This window comes from Nerophis ophidion, linkage group LG17, assembly GCF_033978795.1.
Source record: "Nerophis ophidion isolate RoL-2023_Sa linkage group LG17, RoL_Noph_v1.0, whole genome shotgun sequence".
NCBI classification, from domain to species: Eukaryota; Metazoa; Chordata; class Actinopteri; order Syngnathiformes; family Syngnathidae; genus Nerophis; species Nerophis ophidion.
This window is the reverse complement of record NC_084627.1, coordinates 14,821,793-14,849,260: the sequence shown is the minus strand read 5'-3', so window position 1 is coordinate 14,849,260 and position 27,468 is coordinate 14,821,793. Positions and strand designations below refer to the sequence as shown.

General features: G+C 39.3%; 1 protein-coding gene across 6 annotated transcripts in view; it reads right to left on the bottom strand.

The window, feature by feature from the left end:
• The window catches only part of rgs3a (regulator of G protein signaling 3a), a 354,609-nt gene that overhangs the window by 228,809 nt on the left and 98,332 nt on the right, over positions 1-27,468 (bottom strand). For all 6 annotated transcript variants that reach the window (XM_061876388.1, XM_061876386.1, XM_061876385.1 and 3 more), the window contains 3 exons: positions 11,349-11,430; positions 5,282-5,387; positions 456-870 (listed from right to left, as the gene is read on the bottom strand). In XM_061876388.1, the coding sequence (XP_061732372.1) occupies positions 456-870; positions 5,282-5,387; positions 11,349-11,430 (603 nt within the window). The remainder of the gene's footprint in view (positions 1-455; positions 871-5,281; positions 5,388-11,348; positions 11,431-27,468) is intronic.

The following is a 27,468-nucleotide window of genomic DNA, read 5'->3' as shown; positions in this document are numbered from 1 at the left end:
CCACAATTTGTCACGTTTCATGTGTCAGGTAAACTGCCAGGAATTGGGTCCTATCAAAAAAAAAAAAAAAAACTACAGCGCAAACAGTCAATTAGGTTGTTAGTCAGGCTCTCTCACACAAACTTGTTAGTAGTTATGAACTGAGGCGTTTCATTTCTTTTAACAAGTTTGCTTTATTGATGCCACTAGATGCAACCATCAAGTACACTTCTCTCTCTCTCTCCCTCTCTCCCTCTCTCTCTTGCATAAAACATCAAAATTGAATAGGATACATGCGGGATAAAATGATCATATGCTTCGGTTTAGTCTGGATCTGTTCGGTAAAGTCAGTTAGCGCCGGGGATGAACGGTAAGGAGACGTATCTAGCGTGAGCCATCATGTGACCGTGGTGAGGATGAGGAGGAGGGCGGAGGAGATGATGAAGATGCAGCCCACCACCACCAGTCTGCGGTACCTGGCTTCCGGGGTCGATGGGGGACAGGATGATGTAGTTGTCCCCGTTGGACGCCTTCACCCTGGTGCCCTTCAGCGTCGCCGTGTGAGGGTGATGGAGGAGCCGCGGCTTCCCATCCAGCTCTTCTGACGACCCCCCCTGGGCGCCCCACCTCAGGGTGCCGGCGGGGGCGCCCTCCGAGCCGTTGACCAGCAGCCTGCGGGCGGCGGTGGCCCGGTGGTGAGCCGGGAGCGGGGGTACGGCCGGAGGGGTTCGACCGGCGCCCAGATCCTGGGCGTGCCTGCGGACGGGCGGCGAGGGGGTCTCGTAGTTGGAGGCGTGCTTGTAGGAGGGGCGGTGGATCAGACCCTCGAAGCTAGGCTTGGCAGAGGGGCCGGTGCGCCACACCACCACCGTGATTTCATTGGCGCTGTTTCTGGGGGTCACATGACATCATGTACATTCAATGACTTTATTTCCACACTGAACACAAAACAATTGCAACAAAGACCCCTGTTCATTTTAAAGGGGGCAAAATACAGGGGATGCATTACCTAAAGTTGAGTAAGAACCCTAATTATTTTGACAAAATACATCAATAATTCAGAGGGTTCTTGCTTAGTAGTCTTTCTAGATCAGGGGTCACCAACGCGGTGCCCGCGGGCACCAGGTAGCCAGTGAGGACCAATCCAATCCAATCCAATCCACTTTATTTATATAGCACATTTAAACAACAATAAAGTTTCCAAAGTGCTGCACAGCCATGTTAAAAACAATATTATGCTCCACCAATGACTGAATAAAACAAAAAATGAATACAAATACAACCAATAAAAACAATATAAAAACAAATATGAGTAGTCCGCTGGCATGTTCTAAAAAATAGCTCAAATAGCAGCACTTACCAGTGAGCTGCCTCTATTTTTTAAATTGTATTTATTTACTAGCAAGCTGGTCTCACTTTGTTTAAAATTTTTAATTCGAAGAGAGACAAAACTCAAATAGAATTTGAAAATCCAAGAAAATATTTTAAAGACTTGGTCTTCACTTGTTTAAATAAATTCTTTTTTTTTTTACATTGCTTCTTAAAACTTTCAGAAAGACAATTTTAGAGAAAAAATACAACCTTAACAATTATTTTAGGATTTTTAAACACATATAGCTTTTAAATTCCTTCCTCTTCTTTCCTGACAATTTAAATCAATGTTTAAGTACATGTTTTTTTTTTTATTGTAAAGAATAATAAATACATTTTAATTAAATCCTTCATTTTAGCTTCTGTTTTTTTGACAAAGAATATTAGTGAAATATTTCTTCAAACTTATTATGATTAAAATTCCCCAAAAATATTCTGGCAAATCTAGAAAATCTGTAGAATCAAATTTAAATCTTATTTCAAAGTCTTTTGAATTTCTTTTAAAACTTTTGTTCTGGAAAATCTAGAATAAATAATGATTTGTCTTTGTTAGAAATATAGCTTGATCCAATTTGTTATATATTCTAACAAAATGCAGATTGGATTTTAACCCTATTTAAAACATGTCATCAAAATTCTAAAATTAATCTTAATCAAGAAAAATTACTAATGATGTTCTTTAAATTCTTTTTTAAATTTTTTTCAAAAAGATTCAAATTAGCTAGTTTTTCTCCTTTTTTTCGGTTGAATTTTGAATTTTAAAGAGTCGAAATTGAAGATAAACTATGTTTCAAAATTTAATTTTCTTTTTTTTTCCTGTTTTCTCCTCTCTTAAACCGTTCAATTAAGTGTTTTTTTCATCATGTATTCCCTACAAAAAACCTTCCTTAAAAGGAAAAAAAATGTACGACGGAATGACAGACAGAAACACCCATTTTATATATATATATATATATATATATATCCATCCATCCATCCATTTTCTACCGCTTATTCCCTTTTGGGGTCGCGGGGGGCGCTGGCGCCTATCTCAGCTACAATCGGGCGGAAGGCGGGGTACACCCTGGACAAGTCGCCACCTCATCGCAGGGCCAACACAGATAGACAGACAACATTCACACTCACATTCACACACTAGGGCCAATTTAGTGTTGCCAATCAACCTATCCCCAGGTGCATGTCTTTGGAAGTGGGAGGAAGCCGGAGTACCCGGAGGGAACCCACGCATTCACGGGGAGAACATGCAAACTCCACACAGAAAGATCCCGAGCCTGGATTTGAACCCAGGACTGCAGGAACTTCGTATTGTGAGGCAGACGCACTAACCCCTCTGCCACCGTGAAGCCCATATATATATATATATATATATATATATATATATATATATATATATATATATATATATATATATATATATATGTCATCACAATTCTATATATATTATATATATATTGGCTATTTCTGGCAATTTTTTTAAGTGTGTATCAAACTGGTAGCCCTTCGCATTAATCAGTACCCAAGAAGTAGCTCTTGGTTTCAAAAAGGTTGGTGACCCCTGTTCTAGATCAACTGCAATACTACATACTGTAAAACCATAGTAACGAGAACCCTATTCGTTTTGTAAGTAGTAGGACTAGTAAAATCCTAATAACCTTAAAACTCACAGGGATGCATTTTCTACACTAGAGTAAGAACTCTATTCATTTTGACACAACTGCCATATTTTAAAAGGTACTTATGGAAGCCAAATGTTGACCAATTTAATTTTCCTGAGGGAACTCTCCTGAAGGAATCAATAAAGTACGATCTATTTATCTATCTATCCATCAAAAATAAAATGGGTTCTTGCTTAGTCATTTTAGATTGACATAAAACAATAGTAACAAAGAAGCGTATTGATTTAGCAGCTGACAGGGATGGTCAGACACATACAGCTCAAGCTTTTTCACGCAACATTATTCTTAAAACGTATAGGAATGCATTTTTTTTTAAACAAAGTAAGAGCCCTATTCATTTTGACAAAACTGACAAGTTGGCTATTTTTGGGAGCAAAATGTTGACCACCAAAGATGAAATGGGTTGTTGCCAAGTCACTTTAGATTTACTAGTATGACTAATATACTACATTAAAACAATAATAACAAATAACCCTATTTGTTTTGAATATGGCAGGGATTGCCAAATGGCTCAAAACTTTCAAGTCATTGGCTTCAATCAATCAATGTTTATTTATACAGCCCTAAAAGGGCTGCACAAGCCCACATAAACACATAAGCATTGGCTTGTCCCATTAAAGGGGAACATTATCACCAGACCTATGTAAGCGTCAATATATACCTTGATGTTGCAGAAAAAGGACCATGTATTTTTTAACCGATTTCAGAACTCTAAATGGGTGAATTTTGGCAAATTAAACACCTTTCTTTTATCCGCCATTTTCTCAAACACATTACAAACATCGAGTCAAATCAGCTCTGCTATTTTCTGTTTTTTCGACTGTTTTCCATAACTTGGAGACATCTTGCCTCGTCGGTGTGTTGTCGGAGGGTGTAACAACACGATCAGGGACGGATTCAAGTTGACTTACGTGGAGTGTGCATCGATTAGTAATCGATGCTGACATGCTATTTAGGCTAGCTGTATATACATATTGCATCGTTATGCCTCATTTGTAGCTATATTTGCATCCAGCCTTTCCCTCCACCCACATTTAATGCCAAACAAACGACGGATTTAAGTTGCACCAGTGTAAAAAGATCCGAAAGTCCCTCGTCTGCACATTTTACCGGCGATGCTACGACAGACATGGCACAGAGATGTACGGATACCCTGCGACACTCAAAGCAGATGCATTTCCAAAGATAAAGCCAACAAAATCAAAAAGGTGAGTTTTGTTGATGTTATTGACTTATGTGATAATCAGACATATTTGGTCGCGGCATGACTGCCAGCTAATCAATGCTAACATGCTATTTAGGCTAGCTGTATGTACATTTGTAGCTATATTTGCATCCAGCCTTTCGCGCCACCCACATTTAATGCCAAACAAACACTTACCAATCGACTGATTTAAGTTGCTCCTGCACATTTACCGGTGATGCTACAACAGACATGGCACAGAGATGTATGGATACCCTGCGACACTCAAAGCAGATGCATTTCCAACGATAAAGCCAACGGAATCACAAAGGTGAGTTTTGTTGATGTTATTGACTTATGTGCTAATCAGACTTATTTTGTCGCGACATGACTCCCTGCTAATCGATGCTAACATGCTATTTAGGCTAGCTGTATGCACATTTGTAGCTATATTTACATCCAGCCTTTCACGCCACCCAGATTTAATGCCAAACAAACACTTACCAATCGACGGATTTAAGTTGCTCCTGCACATTTACCGGCGATGCTACGACAGACATGGCACAGAGATGTATGGATACCCGGCGACACTCAATCGTTAGTTAGAAGGCGATCGCCGAATAGCTTTAATAGCTATTCGCTCAATAGCTTCAGTTTCTTCTTCAATTTCGTTTTCGCTATCTGCCTCCATACTCCAACCATCCGTTTCAATACATGCGTAATCTGTTGAATCGCTTAAGCCGCTGAAATCTGAGTCTGAATCCGAGCTAATGTCGCTATATCTTGCTGTGCTATCCGCCATGTTGGCATCACTAAATGACGTCACAGGAAAATGGACGATGGATTTAAAGATAGCGAAAATCAGGCACTTTAAAGCCTTTTTTCGGGATATTCCATGACGGGTAAAATTTTGAAAAAAAACTAGCCATAAAATAAGCCACTGTGGACTAATTTTTATTGGTTTTAACCCTTCTGAAATTGTGATAATGTTCCCCTTTAAGGCAAGAACCCTATTGTTTTGGGAAGATGCCCTGCCCAAGATGGCCGACGAAGCACCTGGCTGGACTCTCACCTGATAGCGTGGGCCAAGTCCACACATTTCCACTGCTCCACAGGCTGACCATTGAGCTGCAGGAGCGTGTCCAGCTGCTGTAGACCTGCCTGGTCCGCCGGGCCTCCTGCCGCAGTCAACACACACACACATCATTTCTTTAAAAAACATGTTTGGTCTGATTCAAAGGGGGGGAAAACAAAACTCCCGAGGGTTGCCTATTAACTGCGGCGCCCAGCTGCTTAGCTTGGATTCTCTCGCTAATCCTCAAAACCCAAGAAGGGATGAAAAAAACGAATACCCGCAGGTGACATTCAACTTTGATGAAGTGAGAATAATTCATGAGGTATCGGGAACAGATCGATGATTGAGGAACTGCAAGCGTGTGAAAATAGTGGTAAATGTGGTTTATTTGGAACATGTGTTGGCGATAGAGGGAAGAAAGGACCTGATTACTGGAGTTGAGATACTGTGGTGTGAAGTTGCACCATCTAGTACAAGGAGTTCACTTCTGGACTCACGCATACTTGCCAATTCTCCCGATTTTCCCGGCAACCTTTCTCCCAAATTTCTCCCGATTTCCACCCTTACAACAATATTGCCTTTAGCGTCCTCTCTCACTTGAAAATGAGACTATTTTATATGTCTCTGTCATCCATAGCTTTATCTATAACCCATAAAGTAGGCAGGCACGGAGCCATTTCTCAGCGTGTGTTTATTCCAGCAGGCACGTTAATACACTGACACACAACATCCGGATTCCCATCATGCATCTCTTAAAAACTACGGCAAATAGTAATGTCCAAAAACATAACAGAGACGAAGCAGAAGAACGAAGAAGAGACATGGCGACGACGAGTAAGAAGAAGAAGTACGCTTGGAAGTTCCATAATCATTGGGATAAAATAATTTCAGTTCATCCAGGACAGCTCGAAGAGGAAGGGGTATGCTGCCTGCAAATGTTGTAGATCAGACTTCCCAATTGAACATGGTGGCCAAACGGATATACTCATTCATGAATATATATATATATATACATATATATATATATGTATATATATATATATATATATATATATATATATATATATATATATATACATTTGATTATCCAGAGAATGGTGCTCGATACCGTGGTAGAGCGCAATATACTGTATGTATGTGTGGGGAAAAAATCGCAAGACTACTTCTTCGCTACAGAACTGTTTCATGAAGGGTTCCCTCAAGCATCAGGAGATTTTAATGGAGGCATTCACATACCATGGTTTATACAGGGCACAGAACGGGTGGGTACAGGCAGGCATAGGGGCGTGGTGATTGGCTCATGTGTTACCTAGGCGGTGTCTCCGTCTGTGACGGCATGCTGATACAATTTCACTGCGCCTGTTGAGGGATGACAGGTCTGGGTGGTATATAATAAACAGTTTCTCTTTTAAGCATCAAGAAAGTAAGCAACCTCATCATAGCTGCTGATAAAACCACAATCTTCTACAGAATGGACATACCAGAACATAACACTTTACTGGACAAAAGCATCACCAAATCATACAAAAAAGCACAACCCAGCACTTTACAGAACATCCACCTGGAAAACAAACGGATCGCGACTGAAATGGATATTGAGGACAGGGTGGACGCCAAGGAAGCCTTCGTCACATTGAAGGACCACAAACCCAATTTCGCAAATAACCCAACATGCCGACTAATAAACCCAACTAAATCAGAAATAGGAAAAGTTAGCAAAATAATCCTGGACAGAATCAACACAAAAATCAAGGACAAAACACCACTCAACCAATGGAGAAATACAGCAGCAGTAATCAAATGGTTTGACAACATCCAAGACAAACAGCACAACTTTATCTCCTTCGACATCGAAGAATTTTACCCTTCCATCACACAAGACCTACTGACCCAAGCACAAGAGTTCGCCTCGGACTACGACTCAATTACAGGCAACGAAAGAAACATCATCAACCACGCAAAAAAACTCCATACTCATCCGCAGCAGTACACCATGGCAAAAAAAAACAATTCAACATTTGACGTTAATAGAGGGAGATTTGACGGAGCAGAAACGTGTGAACTCAATGGTAGTTTCCTCCTCTCCCAGCTCGCTAGCCTCAACCTCAACCTTGGTATTTACCATGATGACGGACTGGCAGTGTGTCGCGCCTTGCCAAGGAGCAGCGAGAATACCAAGATGTGCATATGCCAAATCCTCAAAGAGAATGGCCTACGGATCACGATTGAAGTCAAACAAACAAACCGTCAACTTCCTCGATGTCACTTTCAACCTGAGAAATTACAGCTACCAACCGTTCACGAAACCCAACACAACACTCCAATACGTGCACCATGACAGCAACCACCCACCCACCACCACGAAAAGAATACCTACCGGAATTAATAAAAGGCTATCGATGCTGTCATCTAGCCAAGCTGAATTCGACCAAGCAACCCCCCCCCCATACCAGAAAGCACTTGATGAAAGCGGATACAATTCACCCTCACCTACGAACCCACGCCAGGAAACCAACCAAAAAAGAGCAGAAAAAGAAACAACATTCTCTGATACAACCCCCCATACAGCAAAAACGTCTCGACTAATATTGGTCACAAGTTCCTCACTCTGATCGACAAACACTTCCCAAAAGGCAACACCCTAAGAAAAGTATTCAACAAGAACAGCATTAAATTGAGGTACAGCTGTATGAATGATATACAAAAAATTATTTCAAATCACAATAAAGCAATTGCAAAAGGGCCGTCTGCCCCTAGAAAGCGCGACTCCAAAACCAACAAAGACTGGAACTGCTGCAAAAAACCTGATTGCCCTCTCAACGGGGGGTGCTTACAAACATCAGTCGTTTACCAATCGAAGGTAACACGCAAGAACATTAACACATCCGACACGTAAGTAGGATTAACCGAGGGAGAGTTCAAAACCAGATGGAACAATCACAAGGCTTCTTTTAGAAACCAAAACCTGCGGAATTCTACAGAACTCAGCAAACACATTTGGAACCTCAAAGACAATAATGTTGAATATTCAATAACATGACAAATTCTTGCATCCAGCACACCTTACAACAGTGGTAATAAAAGATGCACTCTATGCTTGAAAGAAAAACTGTTTATTATATATCATCCAGATTTGTCATCCCTTTACAGGCGCAGTGAAATCGTATCAGCATGCCGTCACAGACCGAGACACCTCCTAGGTAACACATGAGCCAATCACCACGCCCCTACGCCTGCCTTGGTATGGTATGTGAATGCTTCCATTAAAATCTCTTGATGATTGAGGGAACCCCTCATGAAACAGTTCTGTAGAGATGAAGTAATCTTGTGCTTTTTTCCCACACATACATATACACACATACACATATATACATATACATATACATATATATATATGCATATATATATATATATACATATATACACTTATATATATATATATATATATATATATATATATATATAAGAAATACTTGAAAATATATACCCCCCCCCACCTCAACGAACACACACACACACCCCATTTCTGTCAATGAAGATTTACGTCAGCCTTTGATAGTAGGCTATTATAGCTAATACAGAAACTTACATCGGGTTTTGCCTTCATTATAACACTTATATAAAGCTTTCAATTTGTTGCGGCTCCAGACCGATTTTTATTTTTTATTTTTGGTCCAATAGGGCTCTTTCAACATTTTGGGTTGTACACCCTTGGTGTAAGCCCAATATACAAACCCCGTTTTCATATGAGTTGGGAAATCATGTTAGATGTAAATATAAACAGAATACAATTATTTGCAAATTATTTTCAACCCATATTCAATTGAATGCACTACAAAGACAAGATATTTGATGTTCAAACTCATAAACTTTTTTTTTTTTTTTTGCAAATAATATTAACTTAGAATTTCATGGCTGCAACACGTGCCAACGTAGTTGGGAAAGGGCATGTTCACCACTGTGTTACATCACCTTTTCTTTTAACAACACTAAATAAACGTTTGGGAACTGAGGAAACTAATTGTTGAAGCTTTGAAAATGAAATTCTTTCCCATTCTTGTTTTATGTAGAGCTTCAGTCGTTCAACAGTCAGTGGTCACCGCTGTCGCATTTTACGTTTCATAATGCGCCACACATTTTCGATAGGAGACAGGTCTGGACTGCAGGCGGGCCAGGAAAGTATCCGCACCTTTTTTTTACGAAGCCACAGTGTTGTAACATGTGATGAATGTGGCTTGGCATTGTCTTGCTGACATAAGCAGGGGCGTCTATGATAGCATTGCTTGGATGACAACATATGTTGCTCCAAAACCTGTATGGACCTTTCAGCATTAATGGTGCCTTCATAGTTGTGTAAGTTACCCATGCCTTGGGCACTAATGCACCCCCATACCATCACAGATGCTGGCTTTTGAACTTTGGGCCTATAACAATCCTAATGGTTATTTTCCTCTTTGTTCTGGAGGACACCACGTCCTTAATTTCCAAATATAATTTGAAATGTGGACTCGTCAGACCACAGAACACCGTTCCACTTTGCATCAGTCCATCTTAGATGAGCTCTGGCCCAGCCAAGCGGCCGGCGTTTCAGGATATTGTTGATAAATGGGTTTGGCTTTGCATAGTAGAGTTTTAACTTGCACTTACAGATGTAGCGACCAACTGTAGTTACTGACAGTGGTTTTATGAAGTGTTCCTGAGCCCATGTGGTGATATCCTTTACACACTGATGTCGGTTTTTGATGCAGTACCGCCTGAGGGCTCAAAAGTCCGTAATATCATCGCTTACATGCAGTGATTTCTCCAGATTCTCTGAACTTTTTGATGATTTTACGGACCGTAGATGGTAAAATCCCTAAATTCCTTGTAATAACTCGTTGAGAAATGTTGTTCTAAAACTGTTCGACAATTAGCTTACAAAGTGGTGACCCTCACCCCATGCTTGTTTGCGAATTACTTAGCATTTCATGGAAGCTGCTTTTATACCCAATCATGGCACCCACCTGTTCCCAATTAGCCTGCACACCTGTGGGATGTTCCAAATAAGTGTTTGATGAGCATTCCTCAACTTTATTAGTATTTACTGCCACCTTTTCCAACTTCTTTGTCACGTGTTGCAGGCATCAAATTCTAAAGTTGATGATTATTTGCAAAAAAAAAAAAAGTTTATCAGTTTGAACATCAAATATGTTGTCTTTGTAGCAAATTCAACTGAATATGGGTTGAAAATGATTTTCAAATTATTGTATTCCATTTATGTGGGGTTTTTTTTCCGATACGAAATCTTACTGGCTGTGTTTTGGCTTTGTAGTATTCAATCTGAAGATTAATTACGTATTTAATATTTGTGGTATATTATTTATATATTATTTATTTTTTTCACTGTTACGTTACAGAGAACAAGGACATAGGACAAAATTGCTATGGTATGAAAAGGGGTAGGATTAGATAAGCTCAGCTTCTTCCTACTCCTTTTCGGATGTGCTGTAATGATACAACTATGTTGTATCTTATCGCGGTTGGGAAAGAGGCCGTGCCAGCAACCTGAGGGTTCCTGGTTCAATCCCCAGCATCTACCAACCTAGTCATGTCCGTTGTGTCCTTGAGCCAGACACTTCACCCTTGCTCCTGAGGGGTCTTGGTTAGCGCCTTGCAGTGTGTGAATGTGTGAGTGAATGGGTGAATGTATACAAGTATAACCCATTTACCATTTATGCATGTTCCAAACAAACTGAAACTGAACTGAACTGAAAACAAACCAGCCTAAAACGGACCATGGTAGCCTGAACTGAACTACAAAGGAAGGGGATTCATATGGCTCCATTCGTCTCGGTTTACCCGACACATGAAACGTGACGAATTTTAGCGTTGAATATCTTAAAATGTGTTTTCCGGCAATTCCAACTTTGCATCAGTTGCTATTTAAAGTGGCGCTTTTCACTCAATTTCACAGACCGCATTGCAAAATGATTAACCCCACCTCCTTCCACCCAGGAGGAACGTGGCTATGTGAATCCCTTTCCTTACTACGGATCCTGTTAAATTCTCAAAAAAGAATCCTTGCCTGGGTCAACTGCCTGCACCCTCACAGGGGAATCCGAGCAGATGGTGAAGCCGTATCCATCCTTTCCTCGAAGGATGGTCACCTGGAACACGAACACAACACAAAAAGTCATTTCGGGGGAGGGCTGAGAAAGTAGCTGGCTGGCAAAAGAATCGGGGTGATTAAGCAGCAATTTGTTTGTCGGCGTCAGCTTCCTATTAGAACTGTCTTGACGGCGGTTTCCTGAGGAAGGCAATTAGCTGAGTTGGTGAGAACAACAACTCCCAGAGACGGAAGGCTGACTTGCTTTTGTTCGCGGCTACAGCAGGAATGTCTGTTCTCACCCGTACTTACAAGAGTCCTCAGACGGAGACAGTACTCACACGATGGTCCAAGTGGAGGGTTTACTCTTCAATGTATTTATTTATGCATTTGTCTTTGCATGTTCTATTCTGTTCTGTCACTATTAAAAATGGCAAACATGTAAAAGGGGTAGGTTTACATTTTCCTTTTCGAGCATGCTGACTTGTAAAAGTGGACAAAATGAAAGCTTTAATCACAAAACATTATCGCAATAATCAAGTAGGGACGCAGAAAAATTGCGCAATTTACTCCTTTGGTTACTTGTTACATGTTCAGTGATCAGGTTCAAAGTGTACGACTCCCACTGGTGTGCTCATTGCAGGGAAATCATACTTCAAAATACACCCCAACACTACTTTTAATAAAACTTCAAGTTTTGAACAAATACATAATTAAGTGCATCCATCCATCCATCCATTTTCTACCGCTTATTCCCTTTCGGGGTCGCGGGGGACGCTGGCGCCTATCTCAGCTACAATCGGGCGGAAGGCGGGGTACACCCTGGACAAGTCGCCACCTCATCGCAGGGCCAACACAGATAGACAGACAACATTCACACTCACATTCACACACTAGGGCCAATTTAGTGTTGCCAATCAACCTATCCCCAGGTGCATGTTTTTGGAGGTGGGAGGAAGCCGGAGTACCCGGAGGGAACCCACGCATTCACGGGGAGAACATGCAAACTCCACACAGAAAGATCCCGAGCCTGGATTTGAACCCAGGACTGCAGGACCTTCGTATTGTGAGGCAGACACACTAACCCCTCTGCCACCGTAATTAAGTGCATTCAAATAAAATTGTATTTGTGTCAAAAAAAAGGGGTGTTTTTATTAAGTTGATTTAAACCACGCACACAAGGTATTCACTCTGATTAATCTAAATGCAAAAGTGTGATTAATATGATTAAAAAGTGTATTGTTTGGTAGCACTAGTAAACATATAAGACCGGATTCACTAAAGCAGGGGTCCTAAACCTTTTGGACCTAAGTGCCCAACATTTCCACTATAGAGGAACCTAAATATTAACACTAAATTAGTAATCATACTCTTGATTTTAATCGTATTCAATAATTATATCTATTTAACAGTTATAAAATAAATCAATATAACTACACTGGTAGTACATTATAATAATAAATAGGTTTCCTAAATGCACTGTCAATAAAATCAAAGTGCAAATAAAAACACAGCTTCACCATTTTAGTCGTAATTTTTGCGCTTAAGAAACTTCTCTATGGGACAATGTTTTTTAAACTGAAGCTGGTAAATTCAGGGATTACGTTCACATTAGACATTTTTTTTTTTTTTTTACATATTCATTCTCTTGATTTTAATTGTATTCAATAATTATATCTCACCCGCTTACAGTTAAAAAGTTCTAAAATATATAAATAAATATAACTAAATCAATACTAAATTATAATGATGAATACAAAATCAATGTGCAAATAAAAACATAGCTTTATTATTTTAGTCATATTTTTTACGCTTAAGAAACTTCTCTATGAGACAATAGAATTCATTAAATTCACATCACATTCATATTTTTTGGAGCTGTTTGAAGCTGTTCAATTCAGGGATTACATTCATATTATAATATTTGTATTTATTTTTTTACATAGTCATACTCTTATTTTAATCATATTCAATAATTATATCTAACCTGCTTACAATTTAACTGTTCTAAAATAAATAAATAAATAATTAATAGTAAATTATAGTAATAAGTATGTTTCTTAAACTGTCCAAAAAAATCAAAGTGCAAATAAAAACAGTGCCACCATTTTAGTCATAATTTTTGTGCTTAAGAAACTTCTCTATGAGACAATGTAACTCATTTAATTCACATCATACTCATATTTTTTTAAACTGTTTGAAGCTGGTTAGTTCAGGGATTATGTTCACATTAGAAGAAAAACATTTTTTTAATTACATAATCATACTCTTGATTTTAATATTATTTAATAATTTTATCTAACCTGCTTATAGTTTAACAGTTCTAAAATAAAAAAATATAACTATTTTAATAGTAAACTACAATTATAACTATGTTTCATAAATAAACTGTCAAAAAATATCAAAGTGCAATTAAAAACACAGCTTCACCATTTTAGTCATAGTTTTTGCGCTTAAGAAACTTCTCTATGAGACAATGTAACTCATTAAATTTATATCATACTCATATAATTGCGTATTTTAAATGAGCAATAAAAGGAAGCGTAACCCATTTAGCGCAGTATTTTGTGTTACGCCACCCCCCTAGGGAAAAGAAAATAGTTTGCCCCCCACACTATTCAGCGTGATTGCAAACAAAATAATTTGTTTATAAAATTGTTATAACTATAAAGTTGTTAACATTGTAGTTACAGTGAAGCCAAGTGTTACATACGCTTCATCATATTCTGGTAAGGCAAAAAAAAAAAACATGTTCCCCGTGCCCTCCATGGTATCGGACCACCCCCCCCACCCCCACCCCAGGGGACCCCGCCACCCCAGGGGACCCCGCCCCACTATTTAAAAAGGACTGATTTAGCTAACTGTCTTCATGAATATGCAGAATACATAATGATCATCACGTTGCCACAATACTGGGAGCTCAAAATGCAATTTAAATTATTTGGCACACACACTTTGATCTATCAAGACTGAAATTATTTTTTGTCTGTTCTGACTTAAGGGGCTGATTTAAAAAAATTAAATGAATGCGTTTTTTTTAACGACGTATGTTTTTTCATATAGAAGAAATATTATTGATGTATCTCTTATATGAAAAAAAAACTTCTTGCACTATGCATTTTCTTGCAAACGCTTGCAGTTGGAGCCAGTCTCTTCCATGACTGCACCTTCAGCGCAATAAAAAACGGAGTTCCATTGTGCACTGCAGGACTGCCTCTAAAATGCCAATAAAAAGTGGTATATGTCTGCTGCTGGTGTCAAAACATTGTAAATTGCCACAAATAGTATGATAACAATATTGTGCAGTAAATAAGTGTCTCAACAATGACAACCTCATTTAATTAAGGCGGTCTGCACCAGTTATCAATTGCACACGCAGTCTTAGGAGATCACACGCAACAAACCCACATTTGCATATGCTGTTTGGTGCGTGTTATTTGGATCTTAGTAGATTAGACTCTATATTTTTAGGATAGAACTGTGAAAGTAACCGATAGACATTGCATTACTAAATGGTGCGATATAACTCGAGACAGAATTGTAATCAGTCACTTCAAATGTCATTCAAGTCCTAAAAGCACGTTTCAATTCAAGGCCATACGCAAAGAGCAAAGGGCCCCGTTCAGCAATAAATTCTAACTTTTCCTTCTATCTTTCTTCCTAAGTGATTTCCTAAGAGGAGTCCATTCAAATTCATGATGTGTTCTTAAACGGCCAAATTGTTCCCACCTGCTGTTCTTAACTTGCTGAATGCCAAATGGTTAGTGCGTGCACGTGTATCATAATTTGTATATAAACATGCCCTTATTTCCCAAATATGCATAATTAAGCACACTTAATTCCGTAATTTGCATAGGTAAACATCCATAATTCCCCATATAAGGGCAGAATTCCGGCGAGAAAGCCGACCATCAAACACACGGAGAAAACACAAACATATTACAGAAGAGAAATTCGTATCATCCCGCAGGGGAAATACAAAATGTCAAAACGTAAGTTTAAGAAAGGGGGGACCGCTGAGGTAGCTTTAAGCTTTAAAATAAATATTTTTCTCTTCGGGCAAATGGGTCTACATGGTCGTGAAATATGTGCTCCATCCCTAGGGCACGATCTGCGGCACGTTGCAACGTTGAGTTGCAACAGGGTGTGAGAGGCCAGTTGGTCTTTCAAAGAGTCACCAATCACTAAATCAACGCCCCAGTAATTGATGATTGTGTGTGTGTGTGTGTGTGTGTGTGTGTGTGTGTGTGTGTGTGTGTGTGTGTGTGTGTGTGTGTGTGTGTGTGTGTGTGTGTGTGTGTGTGTGTGCAAATACAAAACCTGTTTCCATGAGTTGGGAAATTGTGTTAGATGTAAACATAAACAGAATACAATGATTTGCAAATCTTTTTCAACTCAATTGAATGCACTACAAAGACAAGATATTTGATGTTTAAACTCATAAACTGGATTTTTTGGGCAAATAATAAGTAACTTAGAATTTCATGGCTGCAACACATGCCAAAGTAGTTGGGAAAGGGCATGTTCACCACTGTGTTACATCACCTTTTCTTTTAACAAAACTCAATAAACGTTTGGGAACTGAGGAAACTGATTGTTGAAGCTTTGAAAGTGGATTTCTTTCCCATTCTTGTTTTATGTCGCGATTCAGTCGTTCAACAGTCCGGGGTCTCCGCTGTCGTATTTTACGCTTCATAATGCGCCACACATTTTCGATGGGAGACAGGTCTAGACTGCAAGCGGGCCAGGAAAGTACCCGCACTCTTTTAATACGAAGCCACGCTGTTGTAACACGTGGCTTGGCATTGTCTTGCTGAAATAAGCAGGGGCGTCCATGATAACGTTGCTTGGATGACAACATATGTTGCTCCAAAACCTGTAAGGACCCTTCAGCATTAATGGTGCCTTCACAGAGGTGTAAGTTACCCATGCCTTGGGCACTAATGCACCCCCATACCATCACAGATGCTGGCTTTTGAACTTTGTGTCTATAACAATCCGAATGGTTATTTTCCTCTTCGTTCTGGAGGACACCACGTCCTCTGTTTCCAAATATAATTTGAAACGTGGACTCGTTAGACCACAGAACATTTTTCCACTTTGCATCACTCCATCTTAGATGAGCTCGGGCCCAGCGAAGCCGGCGGCGTTTGAGGGTGTTTTTGATAAATGGGTTTGGCTTTGCATCGAAGAGTTTTACTTGCACTTACAGATGTAGCGAACAACTGTAGTTAGTTACTGACAGTGGTTTTATGAAGTGTTCCTGAGCCCATGTGGTGATATCCTTTACACACTGATGTCGGTTTTTGATGCAGTACCCCCTGAGGTATCAAAAGTCCGTAATATCATTGCTTACATGCAGTGAGATCTCCAGATTCTCTGAACTTTTTGATGATTTTGCAGACCATAGATGGTACAATCCCTAAATTCCTTGCAATAGCTCGTTGAGAAATGTTGTTCTAAAACTGTTCGACAATTTGCTTTATTTAGTGTTGTTAAAAGAAAAGGTGATGTAACACAGTGGTGAACAGCACCCTTTCCCAACTACTTTGGTATGTGTTGAAGCCATGAAATTCTAAGTTAATTATTATTTGCAGAAAAAAAAAAAAGTATGAATTTGAACATCAAATATCTTGTCTTTGTAGTGCATTCAATTGAATTATGGGTTGAAAATGATTTGCAAATCATTGTATTCTGTTTATATTTACATCTAACACAATTTCCCAACTCATGTGGAAACGGGGTTTGTATGTCGGATGACTGTTCGGTCATGTAGATTTTATACTCAAATTCTCCATGCTGTTTAGCGTCTTCCATATTGCCTTCACAGCCTGTCACTACCGGATCAAATGCACATTTCAGCATATGTGACACCAACCATCCTTGGACAAAGCCTAATATGTTTTTGCAAGAGAACCTTTCACAGATTAACATCATTCTAGATTATCGAAAAAAATAAGAGTGATGATTTAATCTGAAATAATGGTTATGGTTAGGGAGTTAGTTTATTAGGAACATGCATACAATTACAATACGATACAAACCCCGTCTTCATATGAGTTGGGAAATTGTGTTAGATGTAAATATAAATGGAATACAATAATTTGAAAATCATTTTCAACCCATATTCAGTTGAATGCACTACAAAGACAACATATTTGATGTTCAAACTGATAAACTTTTTTTTTTTTACAAATAATCATCAACTTTAGAATTTGATGCCTGCAACACGTGACAAAGAAGTTGGAAAAGGTGGCAGTAGATACTGATAAAGTTGAGGAATGCTCATCAAACACTTATTTGGAACATGATTTGCAAATCATTTTCAACCCATAATTCAATTGAATGCACTACAAAGACAAGATATTTGATGTTCAAACTCATAAAAAAAATGTTTCTGAAAATAATAATTAACTTAGAATTTCATGGCTTCAACACATACCAAAGTAGTTGGGAAAGGGCATGTTCACCACTGTGTTACATCACCTTTTCTTTTAACAACACTCAATAAACGCTTGGGAACTGAGGAAACTAATCGTTGAAGCTTTAAAAGTGGAATTTTTTCCCATTCTTGTTTTATGTAGAGCTTCAGTCGTTCAACAGTCCGGGGTCTCCGCTGTCGTATTTTTACGCTTCATAATGCGCCACACATTTTCGATGGGAGACAGGTCTGGACTGCAGGCGGGCCAGGAGAGTACCCGCACTCTTTTTTACAAAGCCACGCTGTTGTAACATGTGCTGAATGTGGCTTGGCATTGTCTTGCTGGAATAAGCAGGGGCGTCCATGAAAAATATGGCGCTTAGATGGCAGCATATGTTGTTCCAAAACCTGTGTGTACCTTCCAGCATTAATGGTGCCTTCACAGATGTGTAAGTTACCCATGCCTTGGGCACTAATGCACCCCCATACCATCACAGATGCTCGCTTTTGAACTTTGCGTCGATCTCAGTCTGGATGGTTTGCTTCTCCTTTGGTCCGGATGACACGATGTCGAATATTTCCAAAACTAATTTGAAATGTGGACTCATCAGACCACAGAACACTTTTCCCCTTTGCATCACTCCATCTTAGATGATCTCGGGCCCAGAGAAGCCGGCGGCGTTTCTGGATGTTGTTGATAAATAGCTTTTGCTTTGCATAGTAGAGCTTTAAATTGCACTTACAGATGTAGCGACAAATTGTGTTTAGTGACAGTGGTTTTCTGAAGTGTTCCTGAGCCCATGTGGTGATATCCTTTAGAGTTTGATGTTGGTTTTTGATACAGTGCCGTCTGCGGGATCAATGGTCACGGTCATTCAATGTTGGTTTCCAGCCATGCCGCTTACGTGGCGTTATTTCTCCAGATTCTCTGAACCTTTTGATGATATTATGGACCGTAAATGAATGAAATCCCTAAATTTCTTGCAATTGCACTTTGAAAAAACGTTGTTCTTAAACTGTTTGACTATTTGCTCACACAGTTGTGGACAAAGGGGTGTACCTCGCCCCATCCTTACTTGTGAAAAACTGAGCATTTTTTGGGAAGCTGTTTTTTTACCCAATCATGGCACCCACCTGTTCCCAATTAGCCTGCACACCTGTGGGATGTTCCAAATAAGTGTTTGATAAGCATTCATCAACTTTCTCAGTATTTATTGCCACCTTTCCCAACTTCTTTGTCACGTGTTGCTGGCATCAAGTTCTAAAGTTAATGATTATTTGCAAAAAAAAAATGTTTATCAGTTTGAACATCAAATATGTTGTCTTTGTAGCATATTCAACCGAATATTTGCTGAAAATTATTTGCAAATCATTGTATTATGTTTGTATTTACATCTAACACAATTTCCCAACTCATATGGAAACGGGGTTTGTACATAACTTATTTCGAGTTTGCTACTGCCGCATGTCCGAAAAGGAGTCGGAAAATAATTATTTGTTCGACAAACCGCAAATTTGACGAACCACGAACTGAGATCCCCAAACATCCCATATTTCAAAAAGAATTACAGTTCAAGCCAAAATAAGCGCAGTGTTGTTATTGTAGCTTCGCGTCAAACTTGTCGTTTATATTTTGATATCATGCTACACTTTACAGCTCGGGGGAGCTTCTCTTCTTGTCCAAAATGTGTTGTTTGGGCAGACTGGAGGTGATGTGACAGATTTTCCCTACGGCGTGGAGAGGAAAGGGATTTCCAATCTCTATAGGAAAAAAATAGCACTTTTCACAGTCGTTAACAAAACAAATGGGACCATCCAACATATGAAATCATGATGCTGAAACAATCCACCACGTTTTAACACAACCCTATTGAGATCACCAGAGTTAAATGTTAAACATCAATAAGTCAAACACATGCTCTCAGCTGGGGATTTAAAGGCCTACTGAAACCCACTACTACCGACCACGCAGTCTGATAGTTTATACATCAATGATGAAATATTAACATTGCAACACATGCCAATACGGCCGGTTTAGTTTACTAAATTAAAATTCTAAATTTTTCGCGGAGTTTCTTGTTGAAAACGTCGCGGAATGATGATGCGTGTTTGTGACGTTATTGGTTGGAGCTGACATTTTAGAACCAGCACCACTTACGGCTAAAAGTCGTCTCTTTTCATCGCATAATTACACAGTAATTTGGACATCTGTGTTGCTGAATCTTTCGCAATTTGCTCAATTAATAATGGAGACTATAAATAAGAATGCTGTTGGTGGAAAGCGGTGGATTGCAGCTGCCTTTAGCAACCGAAACACAGCCGGTGTTTCTTTGTTTGTTGTGAAGCTTTAACACAGAGCGGTCAAGAGAATATGTTTCTCTACGTCAACCAGCTAGTTTTTGGATGGGAAAATTGTCGTCTCTTACCGGAGACTTCAGTGGATTATGGGACCTTCTCCTGAATGGCAGCTGTGATCTTGGCTCCTCGGCGTTCACCGCAGCCATCCGACTTTCAGGTATGACTTTACTCATCTAATCTCACTAAAATACTATTAACACAATAAGCAGATTAGGGATTTTCCAAAATTATCCTAGTAAATGTGTCTAATTACAACTGAAACACTACCACTGCCGCCGCTCGGAGTCGTCACTTTTTCTTTTTTTTTTTTTTAGTGCCTCACTGTCACTTTCCTCATCCACGAATCTTTCATCCTCGCTCAAATTAATGGGGAAATTGTCGCTTTCTTGGTCCGAATAGCTCTTGTTGCTGGAGGTTATGATTGTAAACAATGTGAGGATGTGAGGAGCTGTCACACCAAATTTCTTCCCGCCTACAAAAACCTTCCCCCCGGAAGAAACTACTTGAAGGACCCCAATGAGGGTGGAAGCACCTTAATGCAGCCCACACAGCTGCCTGTTTTAAAAGCATTATAATTGGCTGATTGTCACAGGTGAAAAATAACGGTGAGGAAAAAATATTAGCATTTCAGCATGCTAACCTTTCAAACTATTTTTGTTTCGCTCATTTTGCAGCTGTAACCCTTAACGGTGAGGAAAAAATATTAGCATTCCAGCATGATAACCTTTCAAGCTATTTTTGCTTTGCTAATTTTGCAGCTGTAACCCTTAAGAGTCATATAACTTGGTATTGTCACGCCCTCATTGGGGTCCTTCAGGCATTGGAGGGGCTGTCACGCCAAATTTCTTCCGCCGGGAAGAAATTTGGCGTGACAGAGCCCTCACACCGGTGACGTCACGCGCACATCGTCTGCCACTTCCGGTAAAGGCGAGGCTTTTTTATTAGCGACCAAAAGTTGCGAACTTTATCGTCGATGTATATCTACTAAATCCTTTCAGCAAAAATATGGCAATGTCACAAAATGGTCAAGTATGACACGTAGAATGGACCTGCTATCCCCGTTTAAATAAAATCTCATTTCAGTAGGCCTTTAAGAGGCTTGGTGTTTAATTTTGACTCCCCTCGGAGCAACATTGTGATAGTTCCGAAGGCCTGAAGCTTGCAATGAACCTAAAACGTCACATTGTAGTTCCTTCAACATCTACAACATTTATTGGCGAGAGACGCATGAATAGCGGGCCAAATAATGGAGCAATAGTCCATACCTGACTGACAAAAGTTGTTTTTTTTTTGTTTGTTTAAAGCAGGGGTGTCACACTCAAATACAGAGTGGGCCAAGATTTAAAACTGAACAAAGCCGCGGGCCAAGGTTGAACAAATTAACGTTTTAATATGGACTCAAACAAGTTTTGCAATGAATATTGAACAGGCAAGGCATAAATAGGGCAGCACGGTAGACCAGGGGTTAGTGCATCCGCCTCACAATACGAAGGTCCTGAGTAATCCTGGGTTCAATCCCGGGCTCGGGATCTTTCTGTGTGGAGTTTGCATGTTCTACCCGTGACTGCGTGGGTTCCCTCCGGGGACTCCGGCTTCCTCCCATGGAACAGGCAGAGCTTATATAACGTAATAGTGCAAAATCAACTTTTAAAAAACAAATGAAAAAACATCAGTGGTATATTAAATGATATGTTATTAAAAAAATTAATGCCTCTTTTCTATTTACAGCCTTCTGAGGTAAATATCAACATTACATTTTTCCACAGGCTAATTTGAAAATAAAATAAAAATGAAGTGGGCGGGGTTTGGTGGTAGCGGGGGGTGTATATTGTAGCGTTCTGGAAGAGTTAGTGCTGCAAGGGGTTCTGGGTATTTGTTCTGTTGTGTTGATGTTGTGTTACGGTGCGGATGTTCTCCCGAAATGTGTTTTGTCATTCTTGTTTGGTGTGGGTTCACAGTGTGGCGCATATTTGTAACAATGTTAAAGTTGTTTATACGGCCACCCTTAGTGTGACCTGTATGGCTGTTGACCAAGTATGCGTGGCATTCGCATATGTGTGTGTGAAAGCCGCATACGTTATGTGACTTGGCCAACACGATGTTTATATGGAGGAAAAGAGGACGTGACAGCATGTTGTAGAGGACGCTAAAGGCAGTGCCTTTAAGGCACGCTCCCAATATTGTTGTCCGGGTGGAAATCGGGAGGATGGTTGCCCAGGGAGATTTTCGGGAAGGGCACTAAACTTCAGAGGTCTCCCGGGAAAATCGGGAGGGTTGGCAAGTATGAGTATTAGTGGTGAATTTGGTGTTACCGGCGGGCCAGCTCTAATGTTAATTTGATATTGCCTCAAGGACCAAATGAAATTAAACAGCGGGCCAGATTTGGCCCGCGGGCCAGAGTTTGACACCCATGGTTTAAAGCATCTCAAAGTGTACTCTGTCAAAAAATGTCTGTCTTGCTCTCTTTCTGCATCTATTTAACTTAGTCCGGGTCTTGTTTATTATTAAGTGGCAGCATCCCATGCATGCTAATAAGGTCATCTGTTGACAATTAAAAGCTTTCATTCTCGGAAGACCACTAAAGTAGGACCATTTGGAACTTCAGCTAGATGGTCTCAAAATATGTGGCGCTAAATTTGTGCAAAATGCAAAAAAATTTTAACAACTTTTTAAGCATTGTTGAAAGTAGTTTTACTTTATTTTTGGTTGTATTGAGTATGTTAATAGTAAAGTAGGGATTTTAAAAATGTGTGCTATAATATTAATCCGGGTCTTCTTTATCGAAAAGGACACAATATTTTTTTTAAAAGGAAACGTTAATAAATACTTTTAAGCATCTGTTCTCCAGTGAAATGCTCCTGAAGTCTATCTAGTAAACAAAATCCAGAAAAACACACTTTTAATGTTTAAAAAAATATATTGGACATAGTAGTAGTTAACTTTATTTGTGTTTAATTTAATATTAAAGTTTTTTAGTACTGTCCAGAGATTAATATTTTTCTAAATAATCACACTTTATTTGGATTTATGAGTAATCACAATTAGTCTAAGTCAATTAATCACTTGCACAATTTAAAATAACTTTAAGTGAAACGTTTTATGTTTCACTTGAAAAAAACTGCGTAATTTATGCAAACCTTTTTGTGATTAATCACATTCATTAACAGGTTAACTTAAACAGCTCTAGTCGTTTTATACTTGTTTTTTGAGACATTTAAATGTTACCCGACCAGTGTTGTCCCGATACCAATATTTTGGTACCGGTACAAAAATATATTTCGATACTTTTCGGTACTTATACACATAAAGGGGACCACAAAAAATGGCATTATTGGCTTTATTTTAACAAAAAAACTTATCATACCGAAACATTTGTTTTTTATTGCAATTTGTCCTTGAATAAAATAGTGAACATACAAGACAACTTATCTTGTATTATTAAGTAAACAAACAAAGGCTCCTGATTAGTCTGCTGACATATGCAGTAAAATATTGTGTCGTTTTTCATTCTATTTTTTTGTCAAAATTATGTGGGACAAGTGGTAGAAAATAGATTATTAATCTACTTGTTTATTTACTGTTAATATCTGCTTACTTTCTCTTTTGACATGTTTTGTGTACACTTCAGTTAAAATGTAATAATCACTTTTTCTTCTGTTGTTTGATACTTTACATTAGTTTTGGAAGATACCACAAATTTAGGTATCAATCCAATAAATGCAAAGTCGTTACAGGATCATACATTGGTCATATTCAAAGTCCTCATGTGTACATTGACGTAATTCCCGAGTTTATAAACATAAAATACATTTATTAAAAACGAAATCAGATTTTGTGATTCTCAAAAATGTGGATGTAATCATAGTAGTATCAACTAGATACACTCCTGTACTTGGTATCATTACAGTGGATGTTAGGTGTAGATCCACTAATGGCGTTTGTTCACATTGTGACCCCGGTGAGTTACGGTGTGTAGTGAAGCATGTTTAGCTATTCCTTGCACTGCAGGGATGATACTTGTAAGAAACGTACTTTATTTGTCGCCATGGAGGTAAGGATTAGTGATTTAGAAGTATCTAAAACGCTGCAGCTAGAGGTCTTAAAGGGGAACATTATCACAATTTAAAAAGGGTTAAAAACAATAAAAATCAGTTCCCAGTGGCTTGTTTTATTTCTCGAATTTTTTTTATTTATTTTACACCTCCCGGAATTTCCCTAAAAAAAGCTTTAAAGTGCCTGACTTTCACTATCCGTAAATCCACCGTCCATTTCCCTGTGATGTCATACAGGGCTGCCAATACAAACAAGATGGTGGTTACCACAGCAAGATAGAGCGACATCAGACTCGGATTCAGACTCGGATTCAGACTCGGATTTCAGCGGCTTAAGCGATTCAACAGATTACACATGTATTGAAACAGATGGTCGGAGTATGGAGGCAGATAGCGAAAACGAAATTGAAGAAGAAATTGAAGCTATTGAGCGAATAGCTATTGACGCTATTCGGCCATAGCATTAGTGTACCTAATGAAGTGGCCCATAGCATGGCTGCCTTATTAGCATCGCCGGTAAAATGTGCGGACCAAACAATCAGGACTTTCGCATCTTGTGACACTGGAGCAACTTAAATCCGTCGATTTGTAAGTGTTTGTTTCGCATTAAATGTGGGTATCTAGTTTCAAATGTACATACAGCTAGTGTAAATAGCATGTTAGTATCGATTAGCGTAGCATGTTAGCATCGATTAGCTGGCAGGCATGCCGTTACCAAATATGTCTGATTAGCACATAAGTCAACAACATCAACAAAACTCACCTTTGTGATTTAGTTGACTTAATCGTTGCAAATGCATCTGCAGGTTATCCATACATCTCTGTGCCATGTCTGTCTTAGCATCGCCGGTCGAATGTGAAGACACTCTGGTACATTCAATGGGGGTCTGGCGGCAGATTTCTTGCCAGTGGTGCAACTTGAATCCCTCCCTGTTAGTGTTGTTACACCCTCCGACAACACACCGACGAGGCATGATGTCTCCAAGGTTCCAAAAAATAGTCGAAAAAACGGAAAATAACAGAGCTGAGACCCGGTGTTTGTAATGTGAAAATGAAAATGGCGGCTGTGTTACCTCGGTGACGTCACGTTCTGACGTCATCGCTAAAAGACCGATAAACAGAAAGGCGTTTAATTTGCCAAAATTCACCCATTTAGAGTTCGGAAATCGGTTTAAAAAAATACATGGTCATTTTTCTGCAACATCAAGGTATATATTGACGCTTACATAGGTTTGGTGATAATGTTCCCCTTTAAAGCACCTCTTCCTGAGGGCGTTTCAGTGTAATAGCTTCAACTTCATCTTTAGTTTTTAGGCCAAAATGTGTCCGTTCTCCCTTTTCTGTCTACACACTGTCTGTTTATATGTATTCCGTGATTGTGCGCTGCCGAACATGCTCCTCTTCTCGTAAAACCAGCAATGATTCAACGTGATGACGACAGGAGGGGCAGGTGGGGTGCGGTGCCAGTACTTTTTAGAGGCGGTATAGTACCAAATTTGATTAATTAGTATCGCGGTACTATACCGTACAACCTTATATCCTACACATTGCTCGTACAGTTAATAAAGCGTGGATGACAGTTTGACCCATAAACGGATTCATTGGATACTCTCTGTGGAATAATTCAAATGAAAGGTCAACCAGTGTTCCAGGTAAATATTGCAATGCACCCAATCTAATAACATATTGGACCTCGAGGATAAACAAAGCAAACACGTTCATTTTAAATATGGGAAAGCTGCGGAATGAATATTTCAGTCAAATGGAGATAGAGTATACGACCGAATGAATGAACTATAGAACGTCGAGAAGCGTTTTAACTCATCTCAGATACACTCAAGAGGAAGGAGGCGGCCCATGTGTGTGCACGGTATACGTTCATGCATGAGCGTTCCCCTTTTAGCACTCACGCTTCAGCGCGCTGCTGCCTTTCACGGAAATATAGGAGATGTTATTCGCTAATTACAATACTGCTCCTGTGTGGCAGGGGACACTCATAACACGCACGCACACACACACACCTTACAGTCAACTAGTCATTTTCCTCTTCCTCTCGTAAAAACAATGTTATCTGGGTCAGTATGTTTAGTGAATGAAACAACACACCACCCATACACACTTACTTTAACAGAACATAAACAAATTTGAATAATGTGCCATGTTATATTATGGTCTCTTTGTAACTGCTGCACCAGTGACATCCAATACAATAGTCTTATTAAAAATCTGCCTATTCATCAATAACAGTTCGCTATATGATGCAGTGCACTTCCACACCACAGCAATAAACAATAATAAATTTGTTAAATAAACTGTTGTTGTTTTTTATCGTCGTTTATAATTTTCTGACTCCCTCATTAGGTTAAGAGGATGTGGCCAAATAATAGAAACATCACTGTGACGTTTAGCTGGCATTGTGGTGATGCGGTTGCGTTCTCTCGTTGATGCAGGCGGAATGGACACAGCGTAAAGGTAGGAATGATGATTTATTTCTTCTACAAAAACGGACCAGGAACAGAAAATACTTGCACAAAGGCACTAAAGACAAAACGAACAGAAAGCGCTAGCATGTGAGCTAGGGACAAGCAACAGAACAGCGTGGAAGCTAAAGTACACAAAGTCTTTACCACAAGCGGGGATAGCGACGTCACCTGTTGCATCAAATAGCAAATTAGACTGCGAGATCAAATGACAAAAAAGGGCGGGCTTAAATAGAGACAGAAATTAGGAGGCAGGTCCACGTCAAAAACACAAGGCAGGTGACACTAATACGTAACTATGACAACTGAACAAAACAGGAAGTGCCACCAGGAACTAAGGAAGACAATATACTAACAAGATACGATACAGAAAACAGAACCAAACCAGAACATGACATGATCTAAATAGCGGATCATGACAATCACTCCATATGATGCAGTTAACTTCAACACCACTGCAATAACAATAATAAAAATGTAAAATAAACAAGTTTTTGATAGTTTATAATAGTTTGGCTCTCGTGAGTCTTAAAGGATGCGGCCAAATAATAGAATCATCACTCCATATGATGCAGCGCACTTCCACACCACTGCACCTAAAAAAATATATAAGCTTGTTGTTAAATAGACCGTTTTTTGATAGTTTATCATATTTTGACGTTCTCGTGAGGCTAAAAGGAATTACCTGATAATAAAACAAACAGCTCTCCATATGATGCAGTGGACTTCCACACCACTGCAATAAATAATAATAAAAATATTAAATAAACTAGTTTTTGATAGTTTAT